This window comes from Tenrec ecaudatus, chromosome 7 (assembly GCF_050624435.1).
Source record: "Tenrec ecaudatus isolate mTenEca1 chromosome 7, mTenEca1.hap1, whole genome shotgun sequence".
Classification (NCBI taxonomy): Eukaryota; Metazoa; Chordata; class Mammalia; order Afrosoricida; family Tenrecidae; genus Tenrec; species Tenrec ecaudatus.
Genome location: NC_134536.1, coordinates 88442801 through 88455834, shown reverse-complemented (window position 1 = coordinate 88455834; position 13034 = coordinate 88442801). Strand labels below are relative to the sequence as shown.

General features: G+C 37.5%; 1 protein-coding gene across 4 annotated transcripts in view; it reads right to left on the bottom strand.

The window, feature by feature from the left end:
• SNX14 (sorting nexin 14) overlaps positions 1-13034 on the bottom strand; it is a 97270-nt gene that overhangs the window by 46532 nt on the left and 37704 nt on the right. For all 4 annotated transcript variants that reach the window (XM_075554812.1, XM_075554809.1, XM_075554810.1 and 1 more), the window contains exons 8-14: positions 6826-6982; positions 5719-5794; positions 5404-5448; positions 5234-5314; positions 5030-5144; positions 2113-2268; positions 1632-1756 (exon numbers count right to left, since the gene is read on the bottom strand). In XM_075554812.1, the coding sequence (XP_075410927.1) occupies positions 1632-1756; positions 2113-2268; positions 5030-5144; positions 5234-5314; positions 5404-5448; positions 5719-5794; positions 6826-6982 (755 nt within the window). The remainder of the gene's footprint in view (positions 1-1631; positions 1757-2112; positions 2269-5029; positions 5145-5233; positions 5315-5403; positions 5449-5718; positions 5795-6825; positions 6983-13034) is intronic.

Here is a 13034-nt window from a genome sequence, read left to right as displayed (position 1 = left end):
GGAGGATGGAGGGAGGGTGGGTTGAAAAAGGGGAACCAATTACAAGACTCTACCTGTGATCTTCGGCCTGGGGGACGGACAACAGAAAAGAGGGTGAAAGGAGACATCATTTAGGGCAAGATATGACAAAATAATAATTTATAAATTATCAAGGAATGGTAAGGGAGGGGTGACCGGGGAGGGAGGGGGAAAAATGAGGAGCTGATGCCAGGGGCTTAAGTGGAGAGCAAATGTTTTGAGAATGATGAGGGCAATGAATGCACAAATATACTTTACACAATTGATGTATGTACAGATTGTAATAAGAGTTGTATGAGCCCTTAATGAAACAATTAAAATAAATAAATAACCCTGAATTTAAAAACAAGACAAACAACAAAAAAAATTTTTTAAAAGATTCTGCCAAAAGAGAAAACGACTACAATAAAAAGGAAAACTGTTAATTGACGCAAAGGGCTTAAGTGGAGAGCAAATGCTTTGAAAATGATGAGGGCAGGGAATGTACAGATGTGCTTTATACAATTGATGTATGTATATGTATGGATTGTGATAAAGAGTTGTACGAGTCCCTAATAAAATGTTTAAAAAAAAAGAAGTTTTACTAAAAAAATTTTAAATTTTATAAAATCTCAAACAAAAGTGGCCATCTAGCTCAGAAGCAAATAAGCCCACATGGAAGAAGCACACCGGCCAGTGCGATCACGAGGTGCCCAAGGGACCAGATATAAGGCATCATGCAAAAAAAAAAAAAAAAAGATATGTGTGTGTATGTATGTGTATATATGTGTATATGTATATATGTATGTGTATATATATATTATATTAAATGAAGGGGGAAGTGCAGAGTGGAGACCCAAGGCCCAAGTGTCGGCCAATGGAGATCCCCTCATAGAGGGGCTTAGGAGAGGAGATGGGTTAATTAGGGTGTGAGGTAGTATCGATGAAGAACACAGCTTTCCCCCAGATCCTGGATGCTTCCTCCCCCCAACTACCATGATCCGAATTCTACCTTGCAGGGCTGGATAGGACAGAGGCTGTACACTGGTACATATGAGGGTTGGAGGTACAGGGAATCCAGGGTGGATGATACCTTCAGGACCAAGGGTGTGAGGGACGATGCTGGGAGAGTGGAGGGTGAGTGGGTTGGAAAGGGGGAACTGATTACAAGGATCCACATGTGACCTCTTCCCTGGGAGAGGGACAGCAGAGAAGGGGGGAAGGGAGACCCCGGATAGGGCAAGATATGACAAAATAACGAGGTATAAATTACCAAGGGCATATGAGGGAGGGGGGAAAGGGGAGGGAGGGGGGGGGGGAAAGAGGACCTGATGCAAGGGGCTTAAGTGGAGAGCAAATCCCTTGAGAATGATTGGGGCAGGGAATGTATGGATGTGCTTTATACAACTGATGTATGTATATGTATGGATTGTGGTAAGAGTTGTTTGAGTCCCTAATAAAATGTAAAAGAAGAAAAGAGAAAAAAATGATTAGGGCAAAGACTGTACAGATGTGCTTTATACAATTGATGTATGTATATGTATGAACTGTGAAAAGAATTGTATCAGCCCCAATAAATTGTTAAAATAAAAAAAATTTTTTAAATCTCAAACAAAAGTAACGTGTTTACTTACCTCATCGCTATGGCAGAACATGGGCGTAAACACATTTTCCAAGAGAGAAAGAACATGCTCATATGCTTCAAAAAGACATCTCATAGTTTGAAGTTTTACAACCTCTATATAAGGGCCTTCTGCAACTATTTAAAAAAAAGTACTGTAGTAATTATTTAAGTCAGCATAAATACCAATATATATTATCATAAAATTCATCATAGTAATAACAGTTCTAAAATCAGGTCTTACAGAAACTTCATTCTAAGATGTTAAAATCACACTAGAGTGAGAAATTAGAACTAAATTCCAGTTCTAATTATTACTTATATAAATCAAGAATAAATTTTCTAACAAACTTTAGTCTAACCAATAAAAAAAGATAATTATTGCCCATGTAACTCCCAGAGCTGTTGAGATAATAAACAGAGAATATATGGAGAAATTCTTTGAAAACTACAAAAGAAATATAAATTTAGTCTTATTGTCATGTTTAACTTACTTCTTTGAATCTCTTCTACAATGAAGGGATCAAATCTAATTTTGTCAATACTTTCATCCAAACAATATGTGTTATAAATCTTCTGTAATTCTCCATGAAGAGAAAGCATTTCCTCATTTGATAACTCTGGTCTCAAAATTCTATCATTGAATTCCTCTAGCAAATCAAAGAAAGAGAAAGAAAAGTTAATTGTTTTAATATAATTTCAATATAATTCATGAAAATGTCATCTTCCCATTCTAACTGTAATCAATTTTGAAAGCAGCAATTGTTAAAAAAAAATCTAATTAAATCATTTTAACCTTTAAAAGAAGATTCAATTGGGAGTTAAATAGCAACTCATATAAAAGGAAAACTCAACCCAATATTTTGTATTTATAAGAAAAATATGTAAATACTTGCATTATAATAAATTTTCTAAAATGTGTAATGGTACACCCATTTATATAATTTTCCTTAAAGAAAGTATTAGGTTAATTCTCATAACAAATTATTTAATATTTTGAACTGTGGTTCATTAAATTACAATGAAAACTAAGTCTTTCTAACTTTCTGATCTGTATTTTTAATATTTTCCTCCCCTATGGAAATTACACACCAGTGGTCAAGACCAAAGTCTGAATAAATAAATCTTATGGTGAAAATAAAGGTAGTGTAACCTAAATATTGATTTCCTTAATTCTTCATTATTCAGAAGTAAAGCAGAAAGAGGAGGGGAAATGGAGCTTTAAAAAAAATGGTGGGTGGGAGATAACAAACCTAGAACAGGGCATTTAAGGCCGATAAGATAACACCAAGTGATTTTGATTAAATTGAGTGCCCCACAAAAAGAAGGATCAAGAAAGTAGGGCAGAATATTTAAAGAGAAAAGTTAAGAATTTTCCAAATTGATGAGAGCCTCCAATACACAAACAAAAAGTTTAGTGAGACAAAGACCCAAACTCATGGCCACTGAGTCGATTACAACTCAATAGTAACCCTCGATGACAAGTAGAACTGCCCCTGTGGGTTTCAGTGACTAACCTCTACAGGAGTAAAAAGTCTCATCTTTGTCCGGCAGAGAGGTTGGTGATGTCGAACGGTGGGCCCTGTAGCTAACAGTTCAATGCGCAGCCACTATACCACCATGGCTCTTTACACGACAACACTAAAACTCCTTGCACCCCCTTAAAAAGCATTCTCCTGAGGATTCCAAAAGAATATAAATTTGATTCTATTTGTACAAGAAAACTGAACAGGGAATAAACTTATGGTGAAAAAGTGAGACTAAGTGAGATAGCTTTGGCACAAGTGAGGAGGATTAGATTACTGGAGAAAATTCTTAACAGAACTTTCTGAGGCGATGGAAATTCTAAATCTTAATAAAGGTATGTTGTACAGAAGTGTACATGTTAAAACTTGTCAAATTATACATTTAAGTTCTGAATATATCACTGTGCATAAATTACACATTTGAAGAAAGCTGTATTTAAAAAGTAATTGGGGGCGGGTCAATCAGGGTGCGAAGTAGTGCCGATGAAGAACACAGCTTTCCCCCAGATCCTGGATGCTTCCTCCCCACAACTACCATGATCCGAATTCTACCTTGCAGGACTGGATAGGACAGAGGCTGTACACTGGTGCATATGGGGGCTGGAGGTACAGGGAATCTAGGGTAGATGATACCTTCAGGACCAAGGGTGTGAGGGGCAATACTGGGAGAGTGGAGGGTGAGTGGGTTGAAAAGGGGGAACTGATTACAAGGATTCACATGTGACCTCCTCCCTGGGAGATGGAAGGCAGAGAAAGTGGGGAAGGGAGATTCCGGATAGAGCAAGGGATGACAAAATAACAATGTATAAATTACCAAGGGCACATGAGGGAGGGGGGAGCAGGGAGGGAGGGGGAAAAAAAAAGAGGACCTGATGCAAAGGGCTTAAGTGGAGAGCAAATGCTTTGAGAATGATTGGGGCAAGGAATGTGCAGATGTGATTTGTACAATTGATGTATGTATATGTATGGATTGTGATAAGAGTTGTATGAGCCCCTAATAAAATGTAAAAAAAGAAAAGCAAAAAAAAAAAAAAAGAAAATGATTAGGGCAAAGAATGTACAGATGTGGTTTATACAATTGATGTATGCATATGTATGGATTGTGATAAGTTTTATGAGCCCCTAATAAAATGTTTAAAAAAAGAAATTTAATGTTTTCATAGCCCATAAAATTTCACAAAAACCCAATAATCCAAGATGTTACAGAATTTATGACTAAAGTATTTCTATACTAAACAATCCTTAACAAAGACTATAGTAAAGTTGTTAATACTGGTTACTGATTGGGTCCATATTCTAGTTATATTATACTGTGTTTTAAGTGAGTTTCCTCTTCTAGCTAATAGGATGTTATAATAGTCAGTTAAAGATCATGTTCCAATCTGGGAAAAAGTAGACATTTGGGAAAAACCCATAAGTGTTCTTTGTATTTAAAAAAACACACCTCACTGCCATGGAGTTGATTCCAACTCTTGGTAACCCTACAAGGCAGTGCAGAAGTACCCCGGTGAGTTTCTAAGACTACAGTAGGAGAAAGACTGGGCTTTCTACTCCCCTAAACAGTTACAGTCTCAGAAACCCGGAAGGTGTTATCTGTAAGTCAGCATTGACTAGATGGCAGTGAGTTGTGGAGTGAATTCTGTAACTTTTTACGGGAGTAGAAGGCCTCATCTTTCTACTGCAGAGTGGCTGGTAGCTTCAAACTGCTGACCTTGAAGTTAACAGCCCAACACATAACCTCAACGCAACAAGGCATCTTTGTATCTGAAAAACGAGATTTAGTAGAATGACAAATTGTATTACCACAACGCAGAATTGGATCAAAATCACCAATTAAAAAATGTTAAACTGATTTTAGTAACTAGAGCATGCAAGTAAGCCTTACCCACAGTCAGACAAAACTGCAAAACATGAACTGCTCCTTCTTGTTTCAGAAAGTTCATGAAACGAAATAAAAGATCTTGTTGCTCTCTGATTTCCTTCAATTCTAACTTCAGCACCTTGACACAAGAGAATAGTAAGTTCGAATGAATACTCTCTGAATATTGCTTATCCAAAAGTAAATCAAGTTATTGCTGAAAATACTTACAGATGGCTTTTTATTTCTAGGTTCTGCAAATTTCTGCAAGAATGGAACCAATGGGGAAGCAGGTTCTGTTGCTTTTTCAGGCTTTGAAAAAAGGAAATGGATCAATTTAGAAAAAATATCCCCCTTGATTTGAAAGCATGGAAATGTTTCCTAGTATGCTCAATACTCACTGGACTGTCATCAATGAAGATGATAAGCAAATGATTCACGGTATCCTAGTGGAAAATAATAAACACAGATTTTAAAAATCCCATTACTATCCTGTCCTGAATTCTGAACTTTTATCGTTATTTCACAAGTTTCTAGAAACGGGTGGAAGCAAGTGAAGACAGTGGTAAGGCGTATGCATTCCTGTATCGCAGAGGGAGACACTTTAAAACCCACAACGCAGGATATTTCCGCCTTCGTGAAATTGGCAACAGAAAGCTACTTTGACTTTGGCATTTAAAATACTTTTTAAACATTCTGTGTCTTCAAAATCTTACTGGATCAGCGAGGAAATCCAAAGAAGGAAGGAACACAGAACCAGACAGGATTTCTCTTATCAGTAAGGTCAGAGGTCTGGAAAAAAAATGTTTTTAACTTATTTAGTGACATATAGCAATCCTTAACTTTCACATGCATATGAATGACTATGGACCTGGTTAAATGAAAACTGTGGGTCAATATACCTGGGTGAGGCTCAGGAGTCTGTATTTCTACCAAGCTTCCAATAATGCTGCTAGTTCAGAAACCATACTTTGAATGACCGAGGACTTGGACTCTTACTTTGTTGTAAGATAATTGACATTTAAGAAGAAAAAAAGTATTTTCATAGCAGGAGGAACCTGGGTAAACACTAGGAAATATTTCCTGCCTAGGAATTTTTTAAGTGCTTAATGTATCTTTAATAAATACCTAAAATGTTATAATTATCTTTTAATTATAATACTTAACTATTATAAAATGCAATGTTATAATTATCTTAATATTAAAATGTTTAGTGTTATAATTACATTTTAATTATAATATTTAAACATTCCAAGTGTTTAAAATATTTGAAATATTTAAGTATTAAAAAATAAGTCCCTGTTTCTCATCCAAGGAGCACTAGGGCAGAAGTAACAAGGTGACCTTAGGGCGCCTAAACATGATCCTAACAAGAAAAAACAGGAGGCTGCATGAATGACACAACCTCTGATGATTCTTCCCAGGTGACACCTTAATATTCAAACTTGTCTAGATAATATGTTAGAAGTGTTTTTTTTCTGCCAATGTGCATCACAATGTACCTATCTTTCAATAGAAAAACCAAGGAAATAACAAAGTATCATGATTCCACACAAAATTTAGTTGTGTTCACAAATTTTTACTTCGTTTTCAAGGAAAATAATTGAAAGCAGCCCAACACATCTTGACAACTAACACAGTTAATAACAAACATGGTCAGCTATTAACTGGCATTTCAGACTTAATAAATGATACTTTTTTAAATGAAAAAGTATCCACACCAGAGGCTAACCTAAAATGCTAAAATGAAGAGTGACAAACAGCATACCTATGGCATGATAAACAAATACTGACTGCTCTGCTATTTCTAGACTATGTAATACCTGCAATCCGTTGCTTTTGGAGGCAGAACATAGGGGAAAAGCAGTTCGGTCAGTTTCCTTAAATAGTGTAATTCATCTCTTCGACTTCGCAGAGCCACGTGAAGCTCTGGACCATATTCTTCTAAAGCAGCCTGCTGTAAAAACTCTGTACTTTTTACTGTAAGTAGAGACAAGAAATATAACTAGCTAAGCTGGCTATTAATATATATTAAATACATTTCCACTAGCAAATAAAACATCATTACCCTAGTCATTCCTTCCCTTTTCTTCTACATCCAACAAATGTATTATAGGGAAACTCGCAAACAGAAGTTAGAGAAATTCCTCTTAGTGGGAAGTCTGCTTATTTTTGCAATAAAGTTTATATTAAATAGGAAAAACTAATGACAGAAATGGAAAAACGATGGAAAATATTCTCTTAGCACACACATCTTTCCCATCCTGTATAAAACAAAAGTACCCTATTCAAAATTCGTTAACTTTAAGAGCATCTGCTTCCACAGCAATATCACCCAGGTAATCTTTTAGACACTTCTAGTAAAGGCAATACAACTTCTTTCATTAAATTCTTACAAGGAAGCTTCAAAAAATTTGTGGGGAAATTTCATTATCTTTTTTTCCCATTATCCTGTAATTCCATTTTTACATGAACATGTTTTGATGCACCCTGTATCTTCTGACTAAAAACTACAATAAAAAGGTCAAGACCTTTAAAAAGCAGACTGTTTAATAAGTGTTAATGGATGATAAAATGGTATTAATAGAATTTTTTTTTAAAGGCCAAGCAACCTTAGCTCTCAAACCTAAACAGTGGTCTATGGCTTAAAGAAGAAAAGTGAGGAAAGTGAAACTGAAACAATAACAACACCCATCCCGCCCCCCAAAATAAATTTTAAAAAATGGACAAGCACTGAATCAAAATTTCACAATTAATATTCTTACTGCTACTTTTTATAGACATCAAAAGGCTCCATAAAAAGCCAAATCATATTTCTACCTTTCTGTATTCGATGCCAAGATTTAAAATAATGAAGTCTATGTAAGGATCTTAACTTTCATTCAAAAGGCATTTATTTTTTAACAAGTACATGTATTTTTATTAAAAGAGAACACAAGCACATTAAAAGAAAAGGTCAGTATGTACATTTGAATGATTTGGTTACTAAGAAAGCGAATGAAGGTCTGCTGGGTCTGAGTTACAAAAGTAGGGGATTGACAAAAAACAATTAGTATTTATGATGATGGCAAAATATGTATAAATGTGCTTGAGACAACTGGTGTATGGATTGTTATATGAGCTGTAAGAGCCCCCAATAAAAGTTTTTTTTTAAGGAGAATTAGCATTTACAAGAATTGCATTTTACCATATTTGCCAAGCTTTCCCCCCCACCAGCCAGAATGAGGGGTACAGGTCTTCAAAGACTCGATTATTTTAAGTATGGATTTTAAAATCAGAAGATCCAGTTGAACTAAGTTTAAGCTATGTTTTATAACAACTGATATGATCTCTGAAGAAATTATGTATTTCCCTGACCTTCAGTTTCAACATCAGTAAAATGAGGATAATAACCTGCCCACTTGGAATCAGTAGGAGCCATTGTGGTGTAGTGGTTACATGTAGGGCTATTAACTGTAAGGTGAAACATTGGAAATCAGCAGCCTCCCGCGGAAGAAAGAAAAAGATTTCTACTCCAGTCAAAAGTTAGTCTTAGAAACACACAGGGAGGGGCTGGCTATGAGTCTGGATCGACTTCATTTCCATTAATTTTGGGATCATGATAATGAATCTGAAAGCATTTCTGTAAACTCAAAATCAGTACTTATGAGTGAGAACAATCCTCCAATTTAGTTTAGTTTACCTGTGCCACAGGCACTAATTGGAAAGAATCATATTCCATTTATTTATGCAAATAAAGCAGAGCCACAGAATTATACCTAAAATTTAATTATACCTAAAACTTAAATAGGATAACTTAATCTAAAAATTAAATTTTTAAACCATGGTTGAGAAAGAACTAAGTAATAATTGACATGAAAAAAATCACCAAGTAAAATACATAATATTTGATTTGATTAAGCATTTACAGATTATTTAAATATATATGAAATCACTAAGGAGAAATAAGCTGTGTATCTCTGAGAGATGAGTGAGGGCACAGAGGCCAAAGCACTTGGCTACTACCCAAAGTCAGCGGGTCGATGCACCAGTGCTGTTAGGGAAGAAGAGTTAGTAACCCGCCCCTGTAAAATGACAGCCTCAGATCCCTGCGGAGCAATTTCACTCTGTCATTGGAGATCACTAAGTCTGAATCAATTCAACAGCATATACTGAAAATGACAAATGAATGAGAAACTAAAGAGCTTGGGGGAAAAGCCAAAATAATATAGAGGGAAAATACCTTAAATTAAATTGAGGATATAAACAAAATAGAGATGCTAGAAAGCAGCATGGGGAAAAGCAACACGTGTTGGAGGGACTGTGGGGAGACAGGAACTCTCATCTCCCATCAGTATGTACAGCCACTAGGGAAATCGATCTGGCGATATCTAAAACAGATTGAAATCGAGTTACCATACGACCCAGCAATCCCCTACTGAGCCAGATACCCAGAAGAGGCAAGAAACAAACCAAGGCCAGACATCTGTGCTCCAATGTAAATTGTGGCACAGTTCACAATTGCAAGGAGTTGGAAACAACCCAAATTTCTATCAACTGATGAGTGGATTAAAAATCTGTGGTTCATACATACAATGGAGTACTACGCATCACTAAAAATCAATGATGAACATATGAAGCACATCACTGCATGGGAAGAACTGGAGGAAATCATGCTAAGCGAAGTAAGCTAGGCACAAAAGGACAAGTACAATATGAGTCCACTGAGGTAAGCTTTAAAAAAAAATGCAAAAGGGGCATAGGGGAAAAGTTACTGTATACAAAGATTCCTGGGGTGGGGACCAGGTAGTTGGGCAGGGACCTGACCAAACCCAGGGATACATAAGGTAGCCAATTAAAAAGGAGGTGGGGCAAGGAAAAAAATAATAAAAAAATGGGTAGCGGGGCACAGGGCACTAACCCACCCAAGGGGAGGGTAGTGTTTATATCTCCACAGGGAAAGAGGGACCAGACTTCAAGCCAGTGTTTCAAGATATGAATGCAATATGCCTTCGTGGAGTACTGGACCAGTGGAGAGGTCTGAGGGGCCGGCCCCAATCCCAACTACACATGGACACCAGCCCCTTCCCCCAGAAGAATTTGTTTCAGAGGACAGCACTGAACCTGCTGCTCTGGGAGAGGGACATATCTGATCAGAGTACATGGGAGCAGATGAAGGGGGAGGAGAGTGGAGCACATCCTGGCCAACCAGGCCTTTAGGACAATGTTCCCAATTAGAGCAGCCAGTCCACAGAGAGGACCACATGGCCAGCCCCACTATGAGACATGACATCCCTCACTGACCCATAGTCCTACAGGGGACAAAACCGGAGACACAGTGCTGGAATTGCACCCAATCTGATCACGCCACATCAAGACAAAACACTAAGAGGGTAAAACAGAACAAGGGAACGGAGCAGTGAGGTCCCAAGGGAATGCCAAAGGTAGACTATGGGGCCAGGGCTTGGTGCCCCAACAGACTGGACTGGAAAACATTCCTAAATGCCAACAAACAGTCCTTGACTAACTACAAGCTTTTCTTTCTTGTTGTGTTTTGTTTTGTATCATTGGTTTTTTGTCGTTGTTTTGTTTTATATTGTTGCTTGAATTTGCTGTCTTGTTTTTGTGCAAGTTCTTATCTCTGCAGGTCTGTCTAAATAAAATAGGCTGGATGAACAATCTGGAGGAGAAAACAACAGGACCAACAGTTCCAGGGGGTTAGGGGAGAGGGGGAGGTGGGGGGAAAGGAAGTGGTGTTAACAAACCCAGGTGCAAGGGAACAACAAGTGATCCAAATCGGTGGTGAGGAGGGTGTAAGAGGCCTGGTAGGGCGTGATCAAGGGTAATGTAACCAAGTGGAATTACTGAAACCCAAATGAAGACTGAGCATGATAGTGGGACAAGTAGAAAGTCAAAGGAAATAGAGGAAAGAGCTAGGAGGCAATGGGCATTTATAGAGGTCTAAACAAAGGCAGTTACATATGTAAATATATTTATATATGGGGATGGGGAAATAGATCTTTGTGCATATATATATAGGTTTGGTATAAGGTAGCAGAAGGACATTGAGCTTCCACTCAAGTACTCCCTCAATGCAAGAATACTTTCTTCTATTAAATTGGCATTCTATGATGCTCACCTTCCTGACACAATCGCTGAGGACAAAGCGGATGAAAAAGCAAATGTGGTGAAGAAAGCAGATGGTGCCTGGCTATCAAAAGATATAGCGTCTGGGGTCTTAAAGGCTTAAAGCAGCCATCTAGCTCAGAAGCAACAAAGCCCACATGGAAGAAACACATCAGACTGTGTGACCACGAGGTGCCGAAGAGATCAGTTATCAGGCATCAAAGAACAAAAAATGATATTAGTGTGTGCTCACCTCCTGGATACAATCGCTGAAGACAAATGTGTGCATAAGCAAATGTGGCAAGAAAGCTGATGGTGCCCGGCTATCAAAAGATATAGCCTCTGGGGTCTTAAAACCTTGAAGGTAAACAAGCGGCCATCTAGCTCAAAAGCAACAAAGCCCACATGGAAGAAGCACACCAGCCTGTGTAATCACGAGGTGTCAAAGGGATCAGGTATCAGGCATCATCAGAACAAAAATCATACCACAGTGAATATGGGAGGGTGGGGGTGGGGGGTGCTGAGTGGAGACCCAAAGCCCATGTATAGGCCACAGGACATCTCCTTACAGAAGGGTCTTGGGGAAGAGACAAGGCAGTCAGGGTGTGATGTAGCAATGATGAAACATACAACTCTTCCTAAATGTTTCCTCCTGCCCCACTTTCATGATGCCAATTCTACCTTACAAATCTGGCTAGACCAGAGGATGTACACTGGTATAGACAGGAACTGGAAACACAGGGAATCCACGGTGGATGATCCCTTCAGGACCAGTGGTGCCAGTGGTGATACTGAGAGGGTGAAGGGAGGTTCGATTCAAAAGGGGGAGCCGATTACAAGGACCTAAATGTAACCTCCTCCCTTGGGGGCAGACAACAGAAGAGTGGGTGAGGGGAGATGTCAGACAGGGAATGATATGACAAAATAATAAGGAGCTAATGCCAGGGGCTTAGGTGGAGTGCAAATGTTTGAGAATGATGAGGGCAATGAATGTACAAACGTGCTTTATATAATTGATGTATGGATGGATTGTGATAAGAGTTGTATGAGCCCCTAATAAAACGATTTAAAAAAAACAGCATGGGCATTCCAAAATAATCATCACTATAACTATTACCTAATCACAGCTGATAGTTTTCAGAACATACACACACCTTAACACCTTATCATTTTCTCTCACTTTTGACCCATTTTATATTTGTTCTAATTTTTAAGATTTTCTGCTTTCTTTTCTATTCAGGATTTTTGTTTTACTTATTGTTGTTGGGTGTGTGTGTGTGTGTGTGTGTGTGTGTGTGTTTCTCTATGAAATCTGGGATGAGTAATTCTATAGACAGTAACTGGATTAATGGTTTCTTAGGGGGTATGGCAGGGAAGACTGGGGTGGGGGTAGACGAGGCAGTAATTACAGTAAGTAAAAGAAAAAAGAAAAAGTTCTAAAATGGACTTGTGGTGATGACTGAACAACTCTTCTTAACATGAATGATTGAACTGAATTGTGTATGTGAATTATATGCTAATAAAACCATAAAAAGTAATAGGAAATAGGATAAATTTTGAAAAGTCACATTGACATTTCCTTTGACAATTTCCATGAAAACTCATGACTTTCCATGACAAAGAGAGATCTATAAAAGGAAATTAATAAAATATAAATTAAACCAGTATTTCAATATTTCAGAGGTCCATGTTACCATTGCACAAACAGAAATCCTCTATATAATTCCTATTCTCAAATGTGTCTGATTAGTCATATAGTATCAAGGGAGAAAGGGTGCCTAAGCATGAGGAGAGAAACTGTAAATTATTATTGCTTGTTATTTTTCATTTAGTCAATTAGGTGTAATTGTGCAGCCAAGGAATTTAGAAATTAAAGTCACACATTAAAAAATTAAAATATTTTTAAAAGCTTAAAAGAAAAATTCAG